We start from the raw sequence: 27,199 nt of genomic DNA, 5'->3' as shown, positions 1-27,199 counted from the left end.
TGATAAATTTGGCTCAAATTACATCTCTGGAACTTGATGGATAAGATCAGGAGACCAAAGTGTCAAATGTTGCATATCAATGCTGAAATTTTGCCCACATTTTGACAATTTAATGAATACAATTTCCAATTACAGGACAAGGCTAGAGACCAATGTGCCAAACATATATCCTGTCTTTGGTGCGGCTTCAGGAGCTGAGCCCGCACCATACCTGGCAGATGATGGCTGTTGTTCAGCCATGATCTGCCTTTTAACACCTGGGAGTAGAGCCTCTGTCCACTTCTTATAGTGGACATGATATCTTTCAGTCGCGGAGTGCAGAGGGGTTGTCATGAGAGTCGGGGGCTACTGGAGACCCCTGTGCCTTCATGATTGTTATTCTATGAAATCCAACTTTCATAGGTGACTGTGGTATTGCAGTATAATGTACAACTTGTCCCTCAAAAACCAATCCCTCATAGGGCAATCTCAGCGGAAAAATGTATTTTATTTTGGAAGAACTGGAGGAAAAACGAAACTGCAAACAAAAATGGAAGATGGTCGTGTTGGGAAGCGGCTCACACAGCTATGACTTGTGTACAATATGCCTTTATTAATGTGAAAATGCAATCATAAGTCCTTGATGTCCACGACTATGCCATGTTGACTGTTTTTCATCATTTTTAGGTATTAAAAATAGTGTAATAGCATAAAACATTAATAAATTTGGCTTAGGCATTTACAGCAATGGAAAACCTTGGTGCAAACTCAATGGTAAATGCCCCCCATTGTGACTAAATACATGGAGTTGAGAAAAAGCTTGTATTATTGACTTGTGTCCCTCCATAGGAAATAAAAACCCACAAATGCATGCTTAGCGACACAGTTGCCATGGCGATCACACAGTACCCCGCAGGTACAGCGCATGGGTCCTAGTCTCGGCAGCTGTGCTGCTCAGCATGCAGTTCAGTCTCGTCGTTCACCATGGTATATCAGACGGCAGAATATGCCTGGAGGGATGCTTTAAGAGAATTGCTACGTGTCACTTCATTACATGTAATTATTGTTTCCATGTCCTTTCCTTGTGTAAAGCCATTGTGATTATTGCCTTTTGTTTCAGGATATGTGAATGCTTTGGCAAATGAACATGTCACCCATGTTGCATGTGGCCAGGCACACTGTGTGGCACTCACTAGCCAAGGTCAGCTGTTCTCCTGGGGAGCGGGGAGTGAAGGACAGCTCGGCCATTCCACTGCAGAGCGTTCTATTCCAGTTCCAAGGTATGAAGGGTTGGATCTCTGTCTCGCTCACTGTGTAAGGGCTGACAGGGCTTCTAGTGTTCTACTGCAGGGATGGAAATATTTCTTCAGTTTATGGATTGCTTCTTTAAAGTGGATCTGTCAGTAAAATCTCCTCCTCTGCTACCCCCCAATCCGCATATATGGGCATACAGGACTTTGATATTTAAATTGATCAACACCTTTTATATCTTACATCTGTTGCTGCATTTCTGAGAGTGTGCAAAAGATGCAATAAATGCTCTGGACATGATAGAGCACTTCCAGAGCCTTTGCCCCTGAGGGAGTTTCCCTGCCCGGCACCAGCCTCTTCTTTTACTAGATTGATAGCTGTCTGATTTTCTTGCAAGACTTGACACTGATAGTTCAATCAAGCTAAAGAGTCTCGTGCAGGACAGGGAAACGCTCCAAGGCAGAGGTGCGGCCACTCCCAGAGCACTTGGCACTTTCGCTCACATACAAATAAAGTGTTAACTACTCGGGAATCCAGTATTAGGCTGTGTCCGCACTTTCCGTTTCCACCTGCTTTTCAGCTGCTGTTTAGGTCCGTTTTGAACTGCAGCGTTTTCATGCCAAAAGGCATGCGTTTTGATTTTTCAGCAAAGTCTATGGAACATGTCAATTTCTTGTCCGCACTTTGCGTTTCCAAACGCTGCGTTTAATTTGCCTAATTTTGGGCAAAAACCATGCGTTCAAAGAAGCAGCATGTCAATTGTTTTTGCCATTTTGGCTGCGTTCTACACCCATTGAAATCAATGAGTTGTAGTAAATCGCTGCCAAAATGTGAAGCAGTGCGCTTGCTTTGCATTATTATTGCGATCCACATGTTTTTATTTAACATAACAAAGGCAGGTCTTTCGTCTTTCTCTCTCTGTCCATGTCGGTCTCTCCCTCTCACCCCCTCTCTCATACTTACCGATCCACCATCACCGGCGCTGCGCAGCACGGCGTTCACACTGTGGCGGCTTCTCTTTTGAAAATGCCGGCCGCTCATTAATCCATTACGTATTCCCTGCTTCCCCCGCCCACCGGCGCCTGATTGGTTGCAGTCAGACACGCCCCCACGCTGAGTGACAGCTTTCTCACTGCAACCAATCACAGCTGCCGGTGGGCGTGTCTATATCGAGCAGGAAAATAAATAAATAAATAAAATAAAAAAAAGACGTGCGGCCCCCCCCCCCATTTCGATACCAGCCAGGTTAAAGCCACACGGCTGAAGGCTGGTATTCTCAGGATGGGGAGCTCCACGTTATGGGGAGCTCCCCAGCCTAACAATATCAGCCAGCAGCCGCCCGGAATTGCCACATCCATTAGATGCGACAGTCCCGGGACTTTACCGGCTGATCCCGAATTGCCCTGGTGCGGTGGCAAACTGGGTAATAAGGAGTTAATGGCAGCAGCCCATAGCTGCCACTAAGTCCTATGTTAATCATGACAGGCGTCTCCACGAGATACCTTCCATGATGATCCTGAAAGTTAAAGTAAATAAAGACACATATCCAAAAAATCATTTATTTGAAAAGAAAGACAAACACCCTCTTTCACCTCTTTATTAATTCCTCAAAAACACCTCCAGGTCCGACATAATCCACGCAAGGTCCCACGACGCTTCCAGCTCTTCTACGTCGGAAGCTGACAGGAGCGGCACTAGAACACCGCCGCTCCTGTGAGCTCCATGCAGCAACTGAAGTGCGCGATCATCTGTGCTGTCACTGAGGTTACTCGCAGCCACTGCTCTAAGGTGGAGGACTGCAGCTGTGACCGCGAGTAACGGGAGTGAAAGCACAGCTGATCGTGCGGCTCACTGCAGTCACTCAGGGGATTTGCGATCACAGGTGAGTCCTTCACGTGTGACCGCAAATCAAGCCGCGGCGCATAGTCGCGCCATCACAATGAAGTCGGGTGAAGTTCATCCGAGTTCATTCTGATCGCGTGGCTGTGTCCCGCAGCCAGCCATGACAGTGACAGTGCGGTCCGACTCGGCTCTGCTGCAAGTCTATGGGGATGCTGCAGAGCCGAGTGGGTGCGTACTGTGAAAAATGTGCGTTCTGGATGCTTTTCCCACTCTGTCTATGGCAGAGAAAGCATCCAGAACGCATGAATTCTCTCCAGGAATGGCCGCACTTTGCGTTCTGCAGAATGCGTCTCAGAACGCAGCTTTTTCGGCTGCGTTCTGAGACGCACACGCAGTGACTTAAACGCTGCAGAATTGAACTGCAAAGTGCGCACATAGCCTTAGATTAAAATATAAATGTATCAACACCTTTTATATCTCCTAAGACCTGCATACTCATAGGTTCGGTTTGGGAGTTTACTGACAGATTCCCTTTTAAAGTATCGCTCCGATGAAGTTTTACCTTTTTTGAGTTAATTGTATGCAAAGTGTTGATGTTAATATACTTAACGATCTGTGCATTATATAGTCCACTTACTGAATGTCACTTTTTTCAGCACAAGCCCAGAAGAGTTATATCAAGGTGGTCTTAGGCTGTCATATGGGGCAAGGGGAGGAAAGAGTCATTGGTTGCAAGGCAGCGTTTCCCAGAACGTCTTGTGCTGGCCTTCACTATAGTTTTCAGTGCTGTAGGGCGCATGTCCTCCAGCTCTCCACTTAAGGGTCTTCCTAGTGAGTGAGATGACACTGGATTCTTGCTTTGGTGGTCTTTGAGATCCCAAAACTTGGCCCTACACACCACTAGTGAGGATTTGTTCTAACCAGAATACACCTTTTAATCTTACCTGCTGTGGCTTTTGTATAACGTGGTCAGAGCTCCGAATGCATTTCTCTAGTTAAATCCCGTTGTGGTGATCGCTAGAATGGAAATATGACACTAAACAAGGAGTTGGAGTGTGTGCCAGATGAATCATGGTTGTGAAATGTGAACAAACAGTACAGAACACCTGACGGCGAGCAGGCTGGGTGCGAGCGTCGCTATAGCTCTATAATTGGAAATCCCAGCAATCTGCCCCGGCTGAGAGTAACACTGTATTCCCTCTAAATTAAAGTATTCCTCCAACTTCAGGTAAAAAGTAATGATTCATGCTCCCATCCAGCTGGAGTTCCACTTGAAGGCTTTCCCAGCTAAATTACAGTTTACATAAATGTTTTAAATGACAAGTTTCATAACCTTTATAATCTAGTTCAATGATCTAAGTGCCCATATTATGATGTAGATCAGACAGGGAAAAAAAGTGTCACTCACCATCGCAAAAAAAGTTATTTTATTATGAGTTCATTAAAAAACTGTTGAAGGATGATGTGGGTAGCACTGTAGACAACGGAGGTTTCGCGTTACACCAACGCTTCAATGGGTTTTGAGTGGTGAATGACACTTTACTAGAGTTGAGCGGATTGCTAATAATCCGGGTCCGGCGGATCAGTGGCGGGTTAACAAGGAAGTCCGAGATCCGATCTGGAATCCGGGCCAATATATGTCAATGAGGAGCGGAATCCGGGACGAAAGAGAATGAGAAAAAAAAAAATGCAGAATCCGGATCGTGCACCCGGAATCCCTCTGAAACCCCTATTATTTAGTACTCCTTCCACCTGGTTCTTGTCAGCTTAGCTATAAAACCATTGTATAAACAGAGAGGGGGGCTGCGCTCATGTCAAACTCTATATTCATCATTAATCATGTACTTGATCATCTGCAAAAGTCTTTAGTTGAGTAGATGACATAGGGATCTTCGCAAATGTTTTCAGATGTTTAAATAAATTCTCCAGGAGATAAGAAAATTCTTCTGCTGACCCTGCCTTTATAAACTATAAAGAAGAGTTCCATAGTGCTGTTCCAGGCCCTCATGGGGCTACTCCTTGGTGTTTCCCCTCCCTCCTGGGATGTTGCATCATGTATAGGGGTGTGTGGCCATGCCCCGTGATCTCCAGCTGTAGGGAAGCAGATATTATCGGGGCTATCTGTTTCTAGGCAGCAGGGAGCAGGCCATGCCCCCTGATGTGTGATGTAACGTCCCAGGAGGAAGGGGGAGCACCAAGGAGCAATCCCTGCATTATACTAAATTATAGATACTGTCAGGATGGGGAACAGCCAGCACTATGGATCTCATCTTGGAGTCTGAGGTCATGGCCATTAAAATAAAATATTTTTTTTTAACTCCCCGGAGTACCCCTTTAAAATGTTGTAAACACATATTTGACTATTTTGTGTGTTTTTTTTTTTTTTGTTTTTTTTTTTGTTTTTTTTTTCTAGGTTGATAAAAAAATTGAATCAACAGAAGGTATTGCAGGTTTCATGTGGAAGTCAGCACTGTTTGGCACTTTCAGATGGTAGGACTTTGTTTACCAACTTCATTCTCCTGCTCAACTATTCAATTACATATTAAAGTTTTTTTGTTTCCTTTTATCCTGTGAGTACTGTATTATAGCATATGTTTTGATAACTTATTTCCTTTCAAGACATCATTCATTGCGCTATCAATCAAGCTAAAGCGACTAGGGCTCGGCAGGGAAACAACCTCAAAATGCACAGGCTGTGGAAGTGCTGTCACGCCCATAGCACTTAACACCTCATTTGTATATGAATCAAAGCACTAATTGCTCAATAATCAACCCTTTACCAACATGCACCATATATGTATGGTGCAAGTCAGTAGTGGGTGAGCCTGATCCCTACCCAGGCGATGATGGTTGTGACACAATGCCAGGGTTAACCTGTTAAATGTTGCTGTCAGTCTGGCAGCGGCATTAACAGCGCCCCGGCAGGAGGGCATCATTCTGTATGCCTATTGGTGCCCCCATAATGTGATTGAGCAGTCCCAATGTGCTGCTATTACAGCCGGGGGACTGTTAAAGACCCCCGTGCTTGTCATCACAGAGCTCCATTGAAAGTCAGCTCGTGGTTGGTCTTCAAAGGAGAACCTGATTTTTACTAAATGCAGCAATACTGGGAATTGCTGTGTTTAGTACAAGCAAGCAGACAATAGTAGGTTCATGTCCCCTAAGGGGAGATAAATACAGTAAAAAGTGGAAAAAAGTTGATAAACACATGGTGTCACTGCATCCATATCCGTCCAATCAGTAAACCCAAAAATCTAAAAACGTTATTTACGATTGAAATGTCTTATCTATCCCGAAATGGTATTAATAAAAATGTCAACTCGCCCCAAACAATTAATGCATCACAGAGCTCTATCAACTGAAAAATGAAGACTTTACAAGTCTTGGAAAATGGCAACGCATTCAAAAATTTATATTTTTATTAATTTTTATTTATTTAGTTTTTTTATACATTTCTGATACTTTAATATTTTTGTGGCAAAAAAAAAAAAAAAAAAGAAAAAAAAAAAGTGGGTGTTTGGTATCACAATATCATACTGATCAGGAGAATCATGATGGCAGGTCATTATTACCACACAAATGTATATTTCTTTGTCGCTCCATTGGGAGACCCAGACAATTGGGGGTGTATAGCTTCTGCCTCCGGAGGCCACACAAAGTATTACACTTTAAAAAGTGTAACCCCTCCCCTCTGCCTATACACCCCCCCCGTGCATCACGGGCTCCTCAGTTTTTTGCTTTGTGTTGAAGGAGGCACACATTCACTCATGCTCCCATTTTAGTCAGCAGCAGCTGCTGATTGTATCGGATGGAAGAAAAGAGGGCCTCTAACAGGGCTCCCGGCATGCTCCCTTCTCACCCCACTAAGTCGGCGGTGTTGTTAAGGTTGAGGTACCCATTGCGGGTACACAGGCTGGAGCCACATGCCGTTTTCCTTCCCCATCCCTTAGGGGCTCTGGGAGAAGTGGGATCCTATCCGGTCATCCAGGCACTGGGACCGGGCTCCCTCCGCAGCCCCTGTGGGATTCTGACGGACAGGAGACTGAGTATCATCAGGGACAGGGCCCTGCATCTACAGGTACTCTGTGTCCCCTTGGGGACGGTGCATGGAGCACCTTGGCCTCAGACGCTGCAGCGACTGCGGTGTTGGTATGAGACCGGGACTACCGCGCCGACAGCGCCTGCTTGCCGGCCGCGGTTTTAACTTTAGTCCCCGGCTTTTGCGGCCTAGTGCATTAAACTCCCGCCCCCGGGCCTGCCAGTCAGGGGTAAGGGCGGGACGGTCGGTCTGACGCCGACAGTGAGGGCTGGAGCACACGTAGCTGTCCTCCGCCCCCCTCACTAATCACTCTGGGGCCAGATTCCCGCACTTTTGTAGTTACGCCCACGGCTCCCTCCTCCCCTGTGAACGCCGACAGCCATGTTTTAAGCACATTCTGCCGGTGGAGGACTTCTGGCTGCATCTCTGGGAGACCCGAGGCAGGGAATCTGGGGGCCACACGCTGCTTGAGCGGTCGGTAAGCCACACCGGTCACCCGGTGCTGGGCCCCATAGAGTGCCGAACTGTATATATATATATATATATATATATATATATATATATATATATATATATATATATATATATATATATATATATATATATATATATATATATATATATATATATATATATAATATTATATTTGTATACATTTTCTGGGTTCGGCTGTACTGTTAGCTTGTGGCTATATATCCCTCAGTGATCACTCTCCTGGAGACAACAGCATGTCGTTCACAAGGAGCAAGGGTGCCAAGACACAGGGTTATTTTGCAACCTGTACCTCTTGTGCGGCTATGTTACCTGCAGGTTCCACCTACCCTCACTGTGAGCAATGCTCGGCCCCTGTGGCACTCGCTCAGCCGGAGCCTGGGGCACTGGTGGGACCCTCGGCCCAGGTAGAACCGCCGGTTGCCCCTGTCCAGGTGGCAGGGACAGAGTTTGCAGTTTTAGCTGAGAAACTCTCTGAGTCACTGTCACAATCCATGGCTCAGTCTATGGACAAATGGTCTGCTAAGATACTAGAAGCCTTGCAGTCCAGACCGGCCCTTACACAGGCCCCGGGCACTGCGGGATCGCCCCCAGGCCCCTCTCGGTCTGCGACGAAGTGTGCGCCTGGGGTGGCCTCTAGGTATTACGTGGAGGACTCCGGCACGGACCGCAGTCCCAGACCGGCTAAGCGGGCTCGATTAGAATCTTCCCCGACTTCATCACGCTGTTCGGGGTCTCAGCTTGAGGACTCTAGAGGAGGAGGCGGAGGTCGCAGCTCAGGACTCTGACCCTGACGTTGCTCTCAATCTTGATACACCTGAAGGGGACGCCATAGTAAATGACCTTATAGCGTACATCAACCAGGTGCTAGATCTTTCTTCCCCAACTCCACCTATAAAGGAGTCGGCCGCACAGCAGGAGAAGCACCAGTTTAGGTTTCCCAAACGTACTCGGAGTGCTTTCTTCGATCACTCGAACTTCAGAGATGCTGTCCAGAAGCACAGGGCTTTCCCGGACAAGCGCTTTACTAAACGCCTTAATGACACACGTTACCCCTTCCCCTCTGACGTAGTTAAGGGTTGGGCTCAATGTCCCAAGGTGGATCCTCCAGTCTCTAGACTGGCGGCTAGATCCGTAGTGGCAGTGGCTGACGGTTCAACGCTCAAGGATGCCACGGACAGGCAGATAGAGCTCCTAATGAAATCCATCTATGAAGCCATAGGCGCGTCCTTTGCCCCAGCCTTTGCAGCAGTGTGGGCACTCCAGGCTATCTCAGCTTGTCTGTCTGAGATTAATGCGGTCACCCGTACCTCGGCTCCGCAAGTAGCGTCTTTGACTTCTCAGGCGTCGGTATTTTCATCCTACGCCATGAATGCTGTCCTGGACTCGGCTAGCCGTACAGCGGTAGCATCCGCCAATTCGGTGGCAGTCCGCAGGGCCATGTGGCTACGCGAATGGAAGGCAGACTCTGCTTCCAAGAAGTTCTTGACCGGTTTGCCTTTTTCTGGCGACCGATTGTTTGGCGAACAATTGGATGAAATTATTAAGCAATCCAAGGGAAAGGACTCGTCCTTACCCCAGCCCAAACCAAAGAGACCTCAGCAACGTAAAATTCAAGCGAGGTTTCGGTCCTTTCGGCCCTCAGTCAGATCCCAATCCTCCTCGTCCAACAGGCCACAGAAGAGCCAGAGAAACTCTTCTGCATGGCGGTCTAAGTCACGTCCTCCAAAGACCGCCGGAGGCACCGTCTCCAAGGCGGCCTCCTCATGACTTTCGGCCTCCCCAAACCGCATCCTCGGTCGGTGGCAGGCTCTCCCGCTTTTGCGACGCCTGGTGGCCACATGTCCAAGACCGATGGGTGAGGGACATTCTGTCTCACGGTTACAGGATAGAGTTCAGCTCTCGTCCTCCGACTCGTTTTTTCAGAACATCTCCGCCCCCCGAGCGAACCGTGGCACTTTTTCAGGCGGTGGACACTCTGAAGACAGAAGGAGTTGTGATCCCCGTTCCCCTTCAGGAACGGGGTCGGGGTTTTTACTCCAACCTGTTCGTGGTACCAAAAAAGGACGGTTCATTCCGTCCCGTTTTGGACCTCAAATTGCTCAACAGACATGTGAGAACCAGGCGGTTTCGCATGGAATCCCTCCGATCTGTCATCGCTTCGATGTCCCAAGGGGACTTCCTAGCATCAATTTACATCAGGGATGCCTATCTCTATGTGCCGATCGCTCCAGAGCATCAACGCTTCCTGCGTTTCGCCATCGGGGACGAACACCTTCAGTTTGTGGCACTGCCTTTCGGCCTGGCGACAGCCCCACGGGTCTTCACCAAGGTCATGGCATCCGTTGTGGCAGTCCTACACTCTCAGGGCCACTCGGTGATCCCGTACTTAGACGATCTCCTAGTCAAGGCACCCTCCCGGGTGGCATGTCAACACAGTCTGACCGTGGCTCTGGAGACTCTCCAGAGGTTCGGGTGGGTCATCAATTTCCCAAAGTCAAAATTGATACCGACCCAATCACTGACTTACCTCGGGATGGAGTTTCATACTCTCTCAGCGATAGTCAAGCTACCGCTGGACAAACAGCGTTCGCTGCAAACAGGGGTGCAATCTCTCCTTCGGGCCCAGTCACACCCCTTGAGGCGCCTCATGCACTTCCTGGGGAAGATGGTGGCAGCAATGGAGGCAGTTCCCTTTGCGCAGTTTCATCTGCGTCCACTCCAATGGGACATTCTCCGCAAATGGGACAAGAGGTCGACGTCCTTAGACAAGAACGTCTCTCTTTCTCTGGCAGCCAAGACCTCTCTTCAGTGGTGGCTTCTTCCCACTTCTCTGTCGAAGGGAAAATCTTTCCTGCCCCCATCCTGGGCTGTGGTCACGACGGACGCGAGTCTGTCAGGGTGGGGAGCGGTTTTTCTCCACCACAAGGCTCGGGGAACCTGGACTCCGACGGAGTCCTCCCTTCAGATCAATGTTCTGGAGATAAGGGCAGTGTATCTAGCCCTAAAAGCGTTCCATCGGTGGCTGGAGGGAAGGCAGATCCGCATACAGTCGGACAACGCCACGGCGGTCGCGTACATCAACCACCAGGGCAGCACTCGCAGTCGTCAAGCCTTCCAAGAAGTTCGGCGGATTCTGCTGTGGGCGGAGGCCACAGCCTCCACCATCTCCGCGGTTCACATCCCGGGCGTAGAAAACTGGGAAGCAGACTTTCTCAGTCGCCAGGGCATGGACGCAGGGGAATGGTCTCTTCACCCGGACGTGTTTCAAGAGATCTGTTGCCGCTGGGGAACGCCGGACGTCGATCTCATGGCGTCTCGGCACAACAACAAAGTCCCGGCATTCATGGCACGGTCTCAGGATCACAGAGCTCTGGCGGCGGACGCCTTAGTTCAGGATTGGTCGCAGTTTCAACTGCCTTATGTATTCCCTCCTCTGGCAATGCTGCCCAGAGTGTTGCGCAAGATCAGGTCTGACTGCCGCCGCGCCATCCTCGTCGCTCCAGACTGGCCGAGGAGGTCGTGGTACCCGGACCTGTGGCACCTCACGGTGGGTCAACCGTGGGCGCTCCCAGACCGACCAGACTTGCTGTCTCAAGGGCCATTTTTCCATCTGAATTCTGCGGCCCTCAACCTGACTGTGTGGCCATTGAGTCCTGGCTTCTAGCGTCCTCAGGGTTATCTCAAGAGGTCATTGCCACTATGAGACAGGCCAGGAAACCAACGTCAGCCAAGATCTATCACAGGGCTTGGAGGATCTTCTTAGCCTGGTGCTCTGATAAGGGGTTTACCCCCTGGCCGTTTGCCTTACCCACGTTTCTTTCCTTCCTTCAATCCGGAATGGACAAGGGTTTGTCTCTCGGCTCTCTCAAGGGACAAGTATCGGCGCTTTCCGTGTTTTTTCAAAAGCGTCTAGCCAGGCTTCTGCAGGTCCGCACGTTCCTGCAGGGAGTTTGCCACATAGTCCCACCTTACAAGCGGCCGCTGGAACCCTGGGATCTTAACAGGGTTCTACGGGCTCTTCAGAAACCACCTTTTGAGCCGCTGCGGGATGTCTCTCTATCACGTCTTTCGCAGAAGGTGGCATTTCTAGTGGCAGTTACGTCACTCCGAAGAGTGTCAGAGCTTGCAGCGCTGTCATGCAAAGCCCCCTTCCTGGTATTTCACCAGGATAAGGTGGTTCTGCGTCCGGTACCGGACTTTCTCCCCAAGGTGGTGTCCCCTTTTCATCTCAATCAGGATATCTCCTTACCTTCTTTTTGCCCTCATCCAATTCACCAATGTGAAAAGGATTTGCATTTGTTAGATCTAGTGAGAGCACTCCGGATCTACGTGTCTCGCACGGCGCCACTGCGCCGTTCTGATGCACTCTTTGTCCTTGTCGCTGGCCAGCGTAAGGGGTCGCAGGCTTCCAAGTCAACCTTGGGTCGGTGGATCAAGGAACCGATTTTTGAAGCCTACCGTTCTTCTGGGCTTCCGATTCCTTCAGGGCTGAAAGCCCATTCTACCAGAGCCGTGGGTGCGTCCTGGGCATTGCGGCACCGGGCGACGGCTCAGCAGGTGTGTCGGGCAGCTACCTGGTCTAGTCTGCACACTTTCACGAAACACTATCAAGTGCATACCTATGCTTCGGCGGATGCCAGTCTAGGTAGGCAGGTCCTTCAGGCGGCGGTTGCCCACCTGTAAGAGGAGGGCCGTTGTCGGCTCTTTTTATCGGGGTATTCTTTTACCCACCCAGGGACTGCTTTTGGACGTCCCAATTGTCTGGGTCTCCCAATGGAGCGACAAAGAAGGGAATTTTGTTTACTTACCGTAAATTCCTTTTCTTCTAGCTCCTATTGGGAGACCCAGCACCCGCCCCTGTTCCCTTCGGGCTGTTTGTTCTTTTGTGTACACATGTTGTTCATGTTGAATTGTTCTTTTGGTTCATGGTTTTCAGTTCTCCGAACATCCTTCGGATTGAATTTACCTTAGACCAATTTATAAGTTTCCTCCTTCCTGCTTTTGCACCAAAACTGAGGAGCCCGTGATGCACGGGGGGGTGTATAGGCAGAGGGGAGGGGTTACACTTTTTAAAGTGTAATACTTTGTGTGGCCTCCGGAGGCAGAAGCTATACACCCCCAATTGTCTGGGTCTCCCAATAGGAGCTAGAAGAAAAGGAATTTACGGTAAGTAAACAAAATTCCCTTCATCGTAAAAATAATTCCCAAAAAACAATGTCAGGATTAGTGGTTTCTTTTATTTTTCTTTTTTTGCAATTTTCCTGCAGTTGGAATTTTATTCCTGTACACTGTGGTAAAATGGATGGGGCCATTTGAAAGTACAACTATTCCTGTAAAATCAAGGCCTCCTACAACTATATGGACAGAACAATAAGAGTTATGCCTTTTTTGGACGGGAGAAAAAAAAACGAAAACTGGAAATTGTCCGTGTCTGAAAGGGGACTAGGATAGGATAGGTAACTATTGGATGTAGAGACATGGGGGGGTGGGGGAGAGAGTAGACACACCTTGGCACTTATGTGTAGCAGTCAGGAGAAGGCTCTGGGGAATACATTTCTATGTATACTGGTTGTCATCAGACACTGTGGTTCGTACTCAGTGCTCCAGAGTCTCTGCTGTATCTTAATCAGGACAAACCACAAATGGGCTAGTCAGCAAGGAAGATGTCCCAATAAAGGGGGCTTTACACGAAGCGACATCGCTAGCGTCACTAAGCGGCCGCCCAATAGAAGCGGAAGGGCGGAGATGTGTGGGCTGAATATGCCGCCCACCTCCTTCCTTCCTCATTGTGGGCGGCCGCAGGTACGGTGTTGTTCCTCGTTCCTGCGGTGTCACACGTAGCGATGTGTGCTGCCGCAGGAACAACGAGCAGCCTGCGTCCTCAACAACAACGATTTTTTGAAAATGAACAAGGGGTCAAAGATGGGCGATTTGGTGAGTATTGGTGTCACACGCAACGATGTCGCTAACAATGCCGGATGTTCGTCACGAAATCCGTGACCCCGGAGATATGTCGTTAGATACACGCAATGACGTAACGGGGCCTTAAGGCTCCTTTCACACATCAGTTTTTTGCCATCAGGCACAATCTGCGTCACAGATTCTGGAAAAACTGATGGGATGGATCCTTTAAAAAAACTGATCCGTGGTAGCAGTTTGTACCTGGCAAAAAAAAGAATCCAGCTGTGGCCGTGGGTAACCTGAGTGACATCACCGCAACTCACTTCAGTTGCTCTGTGGAGCTCACAGCGAGCGGCGCTGTTCTACGGTGACTCCTGTCAGCTTCCGATGTAGCGGAACTGAAAGCGTCGTGGGACCTCATGTGGTTTACGCCAGACCTGGAGGGGTATTTGGGGATTAATAAAGTGGTGAAAGAGGGTGGTTTTTTTTGTTTTTATTTCAAATAAAGGATTTTTTAGTGTTTTGTGTTTTTACTTTCAATACAGTTTAGTGATAAGGGGGTGTCTCATAGACACCTGCCATCACTAAGCTAGGACTTAACCATAAGGTGGGGCTCCCCATCCTGAGAATACCAGCCCTTAGCCGTGTGGCTTTACCTTGGCTGGTATCAAAATTTGGGGGAACCGCACGGCGTTTTTTCTTTAATGAGTTACTTTACTGCAAGATATAAACCCGCCCACCGGCAGCTGTGATTGGTTGCAGTGAGACAGCTGTCACTCAGCGTGGGGGCTAGTCTGACTGCAACCAATCATAGGCGCTGGTAGGCGGGGGAAGCAGTGTACGAGATGGAATAATGAGCAGCCGGCATTTTCAAAAGCAGGTGAAGCAGCCGGAGCAGTGTGACAGCTGTGCAGCACCGGTGATCAGTGAGTATGAGAGAGAGGGAGAGACACAGAGAGAGAGAGACCAACCAACCAACAGAGATTGAGAGACAGACATCGATTAAAAAGAGGCAGAGCTTTTTTTTTTTTTTTTAACAAGACTGGGCATGCCCAGAAACAAAAAAACGGATAGGCTTCCATTGTTAAAAAAAGACAGTGCTTGCTGGATCCGTCGCCTTCCGTTTTTTCGCCGGTCTCAAAAAAAAAAAAACGTTCCTTTGGACGTTAATTCCGGCAGCTGCACAGACAATTTTTGCCAGATCCAGCTTGCCAGATGAAATGCAAGACCATGCGGCACAATCTGGCGCTAATACAAATCTATGAGGAAAAAAATGGATCAGACGCTGGATCCGTTTTATCCGCATTTCGCCGGATTGTGCCTGATGACAAAAAACTGGTGTGTGAAAGAGGCCTAAGGCGGCCATAGTATATCTAGTTCTGAGGGCACTTAACATTACTGATCTTCCTGAGAACTGTGATCTTTATCATGTATTTTGAACATACTCAGACAATGTGACCGACCTACATTCTCCTTACTATTTTAGATGGGCAGCTCTTTACCTGGGGACAGAATGCCCATGGACAACTAGGCCTTGGTCAAGGAATTACCCAACAGTCCAGTCCACAGCGTGTGAAATCCTTGGAGGGCATACCGCTAGCTCAGGTCACGGCAGGGGGTTATCACAGTTTTGCCTTGTCCCTGTCTGGGGCTGTGTTTGGCTGGGGAAAGAACAGTTCGGGACAACTTGGATTGAATGATGAACAAGGTAGAATATAAGATCTAAAATATGACTTCTCTGATATATTAACTATTAATTTGATAGGATGTGTATTTTTAAATGAAGTTTTGAGCACTAAATCTAGAAATAAGTGAAAAAAGGTAACTGGAGAAAAATTTGGTCCCCCTTGTGTGTCATTCTGCATGTTTTATATGTCTGTCTTGTAGAAATATTGAACACAACGTCAAAGGGGTTAATGTCCATTTACGTTAGGCAATCGATATATATGTACATCTCTGAAAATGGCTGTAATGGCTAAAATTTGCTTCTATGACATGCCTGCCATCAATGTCATAAACTATGAGTTATCTGAAGGCACAGCTGTCATATACATGTGTACATTATAATTCAACTACCATGCCTTATACCTACCGTCATTAAAATCTGTTGTAATTATTGTTACAGTCCGGGAATCTCCATGTCATGTAAAACCTTTGCGCTCCCAAAAAGTTGTGTATATCACCTGCGGGGAGGAGCACACGGCAGTATTAACAAAGGTATCTACGACAAAATCTTAATGGAAACCACTACTATTCAAGTGTTTGAAAATATATATATATATATATATATATTATACAGTGCCTACAAGTAGTATTCAACCCCCTGCAGATTTAGCAGGTTTGATAAGATGCAAATAAGTTAGAGCCTGCAAACTTCAAACAAGAGCAGGATTTATTAACAGATGCATAAATCTTACAAACCAACAAGTTATGTTGCTCAGTTAAATTTTAATAAATTTTCAACATAAAAGTGTGGGTCAATTATTATTCAACCCCTAGGTTTAATATTTTGTGGAATAACCCTTGTTTGCAATTACAGCTAATAATCGTCTTTTATAAGACCTGATCAGGCCGGCACAGGTCTCTGGAGTTATCTTGGCCCACTCCTCCATGCAGATCTTCTCCAAGTTATCTAGGTTCTTTGGGTGTCTCATGTCGACTTTAATCTTGAGCTCCTTCCACAAGTTTTCAATTGGGTTAAGGTCAGGAGACTGACTAGGCCACTGCAACACCATGATTTTTTTCCCTCTTGAACCAGGCCTTGGTTTTCTTGGCTGTGTGTTTGGGTCGTTGTCTTGTTGGAAGATGAAATGACGACCCATCTTAAGATCCTTGATGGAGGAGCGGAGGTTCTTGGCCAAAATCTCCAGGTAGGCCGTGCTATCCATGTTCCCATGGATGCAGACCAGATGGCCAGGCCCCTTGGCTGAGAAACAGCCCCACAGCATGATGCTGTCACCACCATGCTTGACTGTAGGGATGGTATTCTTGGAGTCGTATGCAGTGCCACCCAGTCTCCAAACGTCACGTGTGTGGTTGGCACCAAAGATCTCGATCTTGGTCTCATCAGAACCTTGAATCAGTCTGTCTCAGAGTCCTCCAAGTGATCATGAGCAAACTGTAGATGAGCCTTGACATGACTCTTTGAAAGTAAAGGTACCTTACGGGCTCGTCTGGAACGGAGACCATTGCGGTGGAGTACGTTACTTATGGTATTGACTGAAACCAATGTCCCCACTGCCATGAGATCTTCCCGGAGCTCCTTCCTTGTTGTCCTTGGGTTAGCCTTGACTCTTCGGACAAGCCTGGCCTCGGCACGGGTGGAAACTTTCAAAGGCTGTCCAGGCCGTGGAAGGCTAACAGTAATTCCATAAGCCTTCCACTTCCGGATGATGCTCCCAACAGTGGAGACAGGTAGGCCCAACTCCTTGGAAAGGGTTTTGTACCCCTTGCCAGCCTTGTGACCCTCCATGATCTTGTCTCTGATGGCCTTTGAATGCTCCTTTGTCTTTCCCATGTTGACCAAGTATAAGTGCTGTTCACAAGTTTGGGGAGGGTCTTAATTAGTCAGAAAAGGCTGGAAAAAGAGATAATTAATCCAAACATGTGAAGCTCATTGTTCTTTGTGCCTGAAATACTTCTTAATACTTTAGGGGAACCAAACAGAATTCTGGTGGTTTGAGGGGTTGAATAATAAATGACCCTCTGAATAAACGTTTCACAATTTAAAAAAAAAAAACAAAAAAACAAAACATTCTTTCTTTTTTGCTGCAGTGCATTTCACACTTCCAGGCTGATCTACAGTCCAAATGTCGCAATGCCAAGTTAATTCCGAATGTGTAAATCTGCAGGGGGTTGAACTACTTGTAGGCACTGTGTGTGTGTATAATATATATATATATATATATATATATATATATATATATATATATATATATATATATATATATATATATATATATATATATATATATATATATATATTTATATATTTATATATATATATATATATATATATATATATATATATTTTATATATATATATTTTATATATATAGAGATATTGAATATAATATTTTGAAATGACGTCCCTGCTTCTTGTTCCAGACTGGTGGACTCTTCACATTTGGAGCCGGTGACTGTGGGCAGCTGGGACATGACTCTTTTCACAATGAGATCAATCCACGGCGTGTACTAGAACTAATGGGCAGTGAGGTTTCCCAGATCGCATGTGGAAGGTGAGCTTACACAATCCATGGCCCAAAATCTGGTCCTTTCTAATACAGATGGTTATTTATTTTCATTCTGGTACAACAAATTGTGCTATAGTGTTCGGTTTTGATTTTTTTTTTTTTTTTTTTACTTGCATAGGACTGCAGGTAAAGCTATTGAGTTTCTACAATTTACTAAAGGAAGTACATATGTCGCGGGCGGAGGAGGGGACGCTACGCTCTCCCACTGCTCGGGTCCGGCTGCCGCTGCTGCTGCGGCCGCTGCTGCTGCTCGATGGTGGCTCGAGCGGTGGGCCGGATCCCGGGGACTCGAGCAGCGTTCCTCGCCCGTGAGTGAAAAGGGGGGTGATTGGTTGTGGGGGTGTTGATTATGGATATTGTCCGTGACGCCACCCACGGTTGTGGTGATTTTGGTGACACCACCGCTGCTCTGAACGGGGATCCCGGGAGCGATGACAGGGAGCAGCTGAGTTGTTATTTCTCCCCTCCGTGGGTAGGGGGTTGGTTGTCCCGGGGCCCGGTGATGGGGTAGGGCTGGATGGCAGGCGGGTTGCGGGGCCTGGTGAGGTGCAGGGTCGCAGGGGCAGCGCTGTGCCGTACGGCACGGGGGTACTCACTCAGCCTGAGACGATGACACAGTTCTCGGTAAAACACACGGCTGGATGGACGGGTCCCCCAGACGGCTGCGGTTGTTTCTTCCCCGTAGGTTAGTGATGACTGTCTCTCCCTGCACCTATGTTCTATGTTGATTCCGATGGGTTCCCACTGGTAACCCGCTCCCCGACTTGGATGTGGGCCGGAGGAGCCCCTTTTGCCCGCGCTGGCCCTGGGAAACGGTTGCCCTTGGCGGTGTCTCCGTCTCCCCTTCACGGTTGGATGGTTGCCTTCTGTCGGGACTTGACTGTTTGGAAACCCAGGAGGTCCCCTTCACTAACGGATTTGGCAAATTCACGGCGACTCCTAGCCTTGCCGGGGTCTGAAAAGCCCCTGCCAATGGTGCTGGCTTCTCCTTGTGTACCGGTCCGGTACCGCCGGGCCACCGCCCGTCCACGGTCCTTACGGCAAACTCCGATAGGCCACTCCTGCAGACGGTCACCACCGTCTGCCAACCTTGCTGCTCTGTCCGGGCCACACACCCGGACTCACTTCAGTCTGCTCTCTTGCCACTTCACTACTGCTCACTCTCCCTCCTTCCACTTTCACTGTCAAAACTCAACTGCACCTTTTCCCTCCTCCAGGACTGTGAACTCCTCGGTGGGTGGAGACCAACCGCCTGGCTCCACCCCCTGGTGTGGACATCAGCCCCAGGGGAAGACAACAAGGGTTTTGTGTCTGGCTTAGATGTGCCTAACCGGGGTGTAGGGTGGGGTGGTGTAGTTACCTGTGGCCCCTGGCTTGTCCAGGGCACCACACATATACACTGGAGATCAAAATTAGAGAACAATATATGATCACTTGCTTTTTTCAGAAAGAATGTAATCTACATTGATTAACATTTGAAGGCTTTTCTGTAAGGGGTACACCATGCCACTACAACAGTGTTTTAAAAAAGATCCAAAGTTCATCAACATAAAACCTTTATTTCTTTTTCGCTCTATTGGGAGACCCAGACAATTGGGTGTATAGGCTATGCCTCCGGAGGCCGCACAAAGTACTACACTTAAAAGTGTTAGGCCCCTCCCCTTCTGCCAATACACCCCCCGTGCTCCCACGGGCTGCTCAGTTTTTTGCTTTGTGCGAAGGAGGTCAGACACGCACAGCACAGCTCCACAGATTAGTCAGCAGCAGCTGCTGACTAGGTCGGATGGAAGAAAAGTGGGCCCATATAGGGCCCCCAGCATGTTCCCTTCTCACCCCACTTTTGTCGGCGGTGTTGTTAAGGTTGAGGTATCCATTGCGGGTACGGCGGCTGGAGCCCACATGCTGTTTTTCCTTCCCCATCCCCCTTAGGGCTCTGGGTGAAGTGGGATCTTATCGGTCTCCAGGCACTGAGACCGGGCTTCATCCACAACTCCTGTGGAGCCTGATGGATAGGAGCCGATACCGTTCAGGGACATGGCCCTGCATCTTAAAGGTACTCTGTATCCCTATGGGGACCGCGCACGGCATCACCTCAGCTTTGCTGGGTGTGCTAGTGCACCGGGGACCGCGGCGCTGACCGGGTCTATATGTGCCATTACACACTCAGCGTCGCTGAGTGTGTTTATATGTAAGGGCTACCGCACTGACCGCCGTTGCCACGGGACACTGCGGCGCGGCTGGGACTTGTAGTTCGCCGGGGACTTTCACGCGACCGCGCTTATACGGCGGCCGCGCTTATTACTACAGTCCCCGGCTTCATTGCGGCCTAGTTTCCCTTTTTTTCTCCCGCCCTCAGCCCTGACAGGCAGGGGAAGGGCGGGACGCTGCACGGAGCGAGCAGCAATGAGGGCTGGAGTATGATTTACATGCTCCACTCCCCTCACTGTACACAGTATGAGCGCCCGTTTCGCGCTCTTTCTAGGCCACGCCCACAGCTTCCTCAGCTCGTCAGGACGCCGCAGCCATTCCTGTCAGCTCCACCGACGCTGCAGAGAGGGACATATTCATGGGAGACCCAGACACGGTCTCTGGTGGCCTCACAACCACTTAGGCGGCTGGTAAACAGCACATGTGGTGCTAGCCCCATGGTGCTGTATTGTATGGGTACATTATTTGTGTACTGTATATAATTTACACTGTATGAGCACAGTTCTTTCTGGCTATATACCCTATTGTGTTACTCAGGGAAAACTATAGCATGGCGCCCATAAAAGGCAGGGGTGCCAAAACACAGGCTTATTATGTTGCCTGCGCCGTATGTAAGACCCAGCTACAGGCAGGTTCCACTGACCCTCATTGTGTACAGTGTTCGACCCCTGTGACACTTCCTCAGCCGGATCCTCTGCTAAGAGGGGCCCAGGGGGAGCCACCTGTTGACACTGTCCAGGTGACGGGGACTGAGTTTGCAGCCTTTAAGGATCAACTCTCTGAGACTATGGCTAAGATACTAGAAGCCTTGCAGTCCAGACCGGTATCTCAGCAAAGGGACTCTGTTGAATCATTGTTCCCTGACCCCCCTCAGTTGGACCAACAATGTCCTCACGGGGTATCTCATACATCCCAGACGGAGGGTTCGGACTTAGAACCTAGCCCCAGATCGTCTAAGCGAGCCCGCTTAGAATTTCCCTCGACATCATATTGTTTAGGGTCTCAGCGGGGGGGATTCTCTGGTTGATGATGCGGAAACAGCTGATCAGGATTCTGATCCTGGGAGCGCTCTCAATCTTAATTCTCCAGACGGGGACGCCATAGTGAATGATCTTATTGCATCCATTCATCAGTTGCTGGATATTCTTCCCTCAGCCCCTCCGGCGGAGGAGTCTGATTCTCAGCAGGAGAAATTTCGCTTCAGGTTCCCCAAGCGTACACAGAGTATGTTTCTAGACCACTCTGATTTCAGAGAGGCAATCCAGAATCACCATGCTTGTCCGGATAAGCGTTTCTCTAAGCGCCTTAAGGATACACGTTATCCTTTTCCCCCGGAAGTGGTTAAAGGTTGGATTCAATGTCCCAAAGTGGATCCTCCAATCTCCAGACTGGCGGCTAGATCCATACTTGCAGTGGAAGATGGGGCCTCGCTTAAAGATGCCACTGACAGGCAGATGGAGCTCTGGATGAAATCCATCTATGAAGCTATCGGAGCTTCTTTTGCCCCAGCATTCGCAGCCGTATGGGCGCTACAAGCTATATTAGCAGGTCAAGCGAAAATTGAAGCGGCCGCGCCACAAGTGGCTTCCATTACCTCCCAGACCTCGGCAATTGCGTCTTACGCTATGAATGCTGTCCTGGACTCTGTGAGCCGTACGGCAGTTGCGACCGCCAATTCGGTAGTAGTCCGCAGGGCCTTGTGGCTACGGGAGTGTAAGGCAGATTCCGCTTCCAAAAAAGCGTTTAACCGGTTTGCCAATTTCTGGCGACAGGCTCTTTGGCGAGCGCCTGGATGAAATCATCAAACAATCCAAGGGAAAGGATACATCCTTACCCCAGCCCAAGCAGAACCTCTCCCAACAGAGGAGAGGGCAGTCGAGGTTTCGGTCCTTTCGGGGCGCGGGCAGGTCCCAATTCTCCTCGTCCAAAAGGTCTCAGAAAGAACAAAGGAACTCTGATGCATGGCGGTCTAAGTCACGTCCTAAAAAGGCCATTGGGAGCACCGCTAACAAAGCGGCTGCCTCATGACTTCTACCTCCTCTAGTAGCATCCTCGGTCGGTGGCAGGCTCTCCCGCTTTTGCGACACCTGGCTGCCACAAATAAAAGACCGCTGGGTGAGAGACATTCTGTCTCACGGTTACAAGATAGAGTTCATCTCTCGTCCCCCGACTCGATTCTTCAGGTCTTCTCCGCCTCCCGAGAGAGCCGAGGCTCTTCTGCAGGCGCTGGGCACTCTGAAGGCAGAAGGAGTGGTGGTCCCTGTTCCTCTTCATCAACAGGGCCACGGTTTTTACTCCAACTTGTTTGTGGTCCCAAAGAAGGACGGGTCTTTCCGTCCTATCCTAGACCTGAAACTTCTCAACAAACACGTAAAGACCAGGCGGTTCCGGATGGAATCCCTTCGCTCCGTCATCGCCTCAATGTCCCAAGGAGATTTCCTTGCATCGATCGATATCAAAGATGCTTATCTCCACGTTCCGATTGCCCCAGAGCACCAGCGCTTCTTGCGCTTCGCCATAGGAAACGAACACCTGCAGTTCGTGGCACTGCCATTCGGCCTGGCAACAGCCCCACGGGTTTTCACCAAGGTTATGGCTACTGTAGTAGCGGTCCTCCATTCTCAGGGTCACTCGGTGATCCCGTACTTGGACGATCTGTTGATCAAGGCACCCTCTCTAGAGGCATGCCAACACAGCCTCGACGCTACCCTGGAGACTCTCCAGAGTTTCGGGTGGATCATCAATTTTCCAAAGTCAAATCTGACACCGGCCCAATCGCTCACATACCTTGGCATGGAGTTTCATACCCTCTCAGCGATAGTGAAGCTTCCGCTGATCAAGCAGCGGTCACTACAGACAGGGGTACAATCTCTCCTTCAAGGCCAGTCACACCCCTTGAGGCGCCTCATGCACTTCCTGGGGAAGATGGTGGCAGCAATGGAAGCAGTCCCTTTCGCGCAGTTTCACCTGCGTCCTCTTCAATGGGACATCCTACGCAAATGGGACAGGAAGCCGACGTCCCTCGACAGGACCGTCTCCCTCTCTCAGGCGACCAAAGCTTCCCTTCGGTGGTGGCTTCTTCCCACTTCATTGTCGAAGGGGAAATCCTTCCTACCCCCATCCTGGGAAGTAGTCACGACGGACGCAAGTCTGTCAGGGTGGGGAGCGGTTTTTTCTCCACCACAGGACTCAGGGTACGTGGACCCGGCAAGAGTCCTCGCTTCAGATCAATGTTCTGGAAATTCGGGCAGTGTATCTTGCCCTGAAAGCGTTCCAGCAGTGACTGGAAGGCAAGCAGATCCGAATTCAGTCGGACAATTCTACAGCGGTGGCATACATCAACCACCAAGGCGGCACACGCAGTCGACAAGCCTTCCAGGAAGTCCGGCGGATTTTGATGTGGGTGGAAGCCACGGCCTCCACCATATCCGCAGTTCACATCCCAGGCGTGGAAAACTGGGAAGCAGATTATCTCAGTCGCCAGGGCATGGACGCAGGGGAATGGTCCCTTCACCCGGACGTGTTTCAGGAGATCTGTTGCCGCTGGGGGGTGCCGGACGTCGACCTCATGGCGTCCCGGCACAACAACAAGGTACCAACGTTCATGGCACGGTCTCAAGATCCCAGAGCTCTGGCAGCAGACGCCTTAGTTCAGGATTGGTCGCAGTTTCAGCTCCCTTATGTGTTTCCTCCGCTGGCACTGTTGCCCAGAGTGTTACGCAAGATCAGGGCCGACTGCCGCCGCGCCATCCTCGTCGCTCCAGACTGGCCGAGGAGGTCGTGGTACCCGGATCTGTGGCATCTCACGGTCGGCCAACCGTGGGCACTACCAGACCGACCAGACTTGCTGTCTCAAGGGCCGTTTTTCCATCTGAATTCTGCGGCCCTCAACCTGACTGTGTGGCCATTGAGTCCTGGCTTCTAGCGTCCTCAGGGTTATCTCAAGAAGTCATTGCCACTATGAGACAGGCTAGGAAACCAACGTCCGCCAAGATTTATCACAGGACGTGGAAAATTTTCCTGTCGTGGTGCTCTGCTCAGGGTTTTTCTCCCTGGCCATTTGCATTACCTACTTTTCTGTCCTTCCTTCAATCTGGACGGGAAAAGGGTTTGTCGCTCGGTTCCCTTAAGGGACAAGTTTCAGCGCTCTGTGTTTTTCCAGAAGCGCCTAGCTAGACTTCCACAGGTACGCACGTTCCTGCAGGGTGTTTGTCACATCGTTCCACCTTACAAGCGGCCGTTAGAACCCTGGGATCTAAACAGGGTGCTGATGGTTCTTCAGAAACCACCATTCGAGCCAATGAGAGATATTTCTCTCTCACGCCTTTCGCAGAAAGTGGTTTTTCTAGTAGCAGTCACTTCACTTCGGAGAGTGTCTGAGCTAGCAGCGCTGTCATGCAAAGCCCCTTTTCTGGTTTTTCACCAGGACAAGGTGGTTCTACGTCCGGTTCCCGAGTTTCTCCCTAAGGTGGTATCCCCCTTTCATCTCAATCAGGATATTTCCTTACCCTCTATTTATCCTCATCCAGTTCACCAATGTGAAAAGGATTTGCACTTGTTAGATCTGGTGAGAGCACTCAGACTCTACATTTCTCGTACGGCGCCCCTGCGCCGCTCGGATGCACTCTTTGTCCTTGTCGCTGGCCAGCGTAAAGGGTCACAGGCTTCCAAATCAACCCTGGCTCGGTGGATCAAGGAGCCAATTATCGAAGCTTACCGTTCGGCTGGGCTTCCGGTTCCCTCAGGGCTGAAGGCCCATTCTACCAGAGCCGTGGGAGCGTCCTGGGCTTTGAGGCACCAGGCTGCGGCTCAACAGGTGTGTCAGGCGGCTACCTGGTCGAGCCTGCACACTTTCACGAAGCACTATCAGGTGCATACCTATGCTGCGGCGGATGCCAGCCTAGGTGGACGAGTCCTTCAGGCGGCGGTTGCCCACCTGTAGGAAAGGGCCGTTTTACGGCTCTCTTACGAGGTATTATTTTACCCACCCAGGGACTGCTTTTGGACGTCCCAATTGTCTGGGTCTCCCAATAGAGCGAAAAAGAAGGGAATTTTGTTTACTTACCGTAAATTCCTTTTCTTCTAGCTCTAATTGGGAGACCCAGCACCCGCCCCTGTTTTTTTTTGTGTACACATGTTGTTCATGTTGAATGGTTTCAGTTCTCCGAGTTTCCTTCGGATTGAAGTTAAACCAGTTTATAATTATTTTTTCCTCCTTCTTGCTTTTGCACCAAAACTGAGCAGCCCGTGGGAGCACGGGGGGTGTATTGGCAGAAGGGGAGGGGCCTAACACTTTTAAGTGTAGTACTTTGTGCGGCCTCCGGAGGCATAGCCTATACACCCAATTGTCTGGGTCTCCCAATTAGAGCTAGAAGAAAAGGAATTTACGGTAAGTAAACAAAATTCCCTTCTTTGCCCAAAACGTGATGATCATAATTAGAGAACAACAACGACTGTAACACAGAGATAGATCACTAAATTTTCTGAACAGTCACCAATCAGTAGGAAGTGTACAGGCCTTTGCTTTGAATGACTTCAGCACATCTGCGGCCACAGGACATCACTAGTCTCTCACACTGCTCTGGTGTGATTTTGGTCCACTCTTCTTCCAGTCTCTTCCAGAGTTCTTTGACTGTTGTGGGTTTCTTGGCCATGACTTTGTCGCCAAGGATTTTTTATAGGTTTTCTACTGGGTTTAGATCAGGACTCTGGGTTGGCCATTTTATTGTTTCAAGGAACGGCTTTACCTATTTTGCTGTGACAGGGGGCATTGTCCTGCATGAAAATTGCTGGCTGACTGAGTGATGAACACAAGAAAGGAACCACATGTTCTTGAAGAAGGTTCTGATACACACTTAAATTCACTAGCTGTATGAGAGGTCCAACTCCTGCTGCAGAAGACATTTCCCAAATCCTGACACTTCCTCCACCACCTTTCATTGACTTCTTAACACACTTTGGGTTCAGTCTTTCCCCAGTTTGTCGACGAGCATAATGTTTCCCATCAGACCCAAATAATCTAAACTTGCTTCCATCACTAAAATGTACTTTGGACCAGTTCTCCTCTGTCCACACAACATGCTCCTCACCAAAAGTGAGTTTAGCCTTTTGATTCTTTCTGTTAATGAGAGATTGGGTCACTGCAGAGTGGGCTTCAGTCCAAATGCTCTTAAACGCTGTGACACTGTATGACGAGACAGATCCTTACCCTGTTCAGTGCTGAACTGGTGAGCAATTCCATCTGCAGTGTTAAAACGATTACTCTTGGAGAGACACCACATTATCCTATCCTCACTTGCGTCCACTCACTTCCCTTCTGGGGAGGAGGGCTTGAAAGAGTTTGTGATGTTGTAAAGATGCAATATTCTCAAAATCACACACTTGGAACAACCAGCTTCTCTTGCTATGGCTGACAGGTTCACCCTTTTGCCGTTCATCTGGACAACCTGCTCTCGGAGGCTTTCAGTCACTTTGGAACGGCACACCATTTTTGCAGAGTCAGTGCAAACTGGAAAGTTAGGCTGCCAGTTACATAGGGTTTGTCAGATGATTAAGGAAATTGGCACCAGGCATCTAAAAGTGTTCTCTAATTTGGATCAATGTTCTTTTTCATTTCTCATTTACATTTTTGTGTGCTTTTGAAAAAATTAAATTTATGAAATAAGCTTAAAATACTGCTAGTTTACTCATGTTAGGATATAATCACATAGGACTACACAATGACCTTTAACATTTAGGAAATCATATGGTATCCTCTAATTTTGATATCCACTGGGTTTAGTTCTGACTACTCTGTACACCTACACACAATTTGTGTGTAGCTATACATATCGTTTGGTCGGGAACTGGAGATACTTTTCTTATGTCATAGTACAGCAGGATTAGGCATTTCTGAAGAGTGAAGGACAGCGAGAACTACACCAGTATTTTTAGAGGCTTTTTGATACTATTGTAGCATTAGTCTAAGCTTGATCCATGCACAAGTGAAGTAATTCTACAATTTTTTTTTGTCCCACTATGGTGCAGTTTAGCAGATCTCAATACCGGTCACGTAATACTGCATCATTATGACAGATTCCTGTGACATCCCATACCTTGAGCTTAAGCTTTTTATATGTGTATGGGACATCACAAGTGATATCACATGTATCCCAAATCAGTGCAGGGCTCCCTCAGTATATGTGTATTGGCTGTTCGCCCCTGTGCATGCGCATAGGCTATGCACCAGAGA

General features: G+C 48.8%; 1 protein-coding gene across 2 annotated transcripts in view; it reads left to right on the top strand.

Moving 5' to 3' along the window:
• The window catches only part of HERC3 (HECT and RLD domain containing E3 ubiquitin protein ligase 3), a 119,466-nt gene that overhangs the window by 21,041 nt on the left and 71,226 nt on the right, over positions 1–27,199 (top strand). For both annotated transcript variants that reach the window (XM_075351175.1, XM_075351182.1), the window contains exons 3-7: positions 1,100–1,259; positions 5,486–5,562; positions 14,994–15,215; positions 15,633–15,724; positions 17,615–17,745. In XM_075351175.1, the coding sequence (XP_075207290.1) occupies positions 1,100–1,259; positions 5,486–5,562; positions 14,994–15,215; positions 15,633–15,724; positions 17,615–17,745 (682 nt within the window). The remainder of the gene's footprint in view (positions 1–1,099; positions 1,260–5,485; positions 5,563–14,993; positions 15,216–15,632; positions 15,725–17,614; positions 17,746–27,199) is intronic.

This window comes from Anomaloglossus baeobatrachus, chromosome 1 (genome assembly GCF_048569485.1).
Source record: "Anomaloglossus baeobatrachus isolate aAnoBae1 chromosome 1, aAnoBae1.hap1, whole genome shotgun sequence".
NCBI lineage: Eukaryota > Metazoa > Chordata > Amphibia > Anura > Aromobatidae > Anomaloglossus > Anomaloglossus baeobatrachus.
Note: the sequence above shows the minus strand (reverse complement) of the source record. Positions and strands in the feature narration are given on the sequence as shown.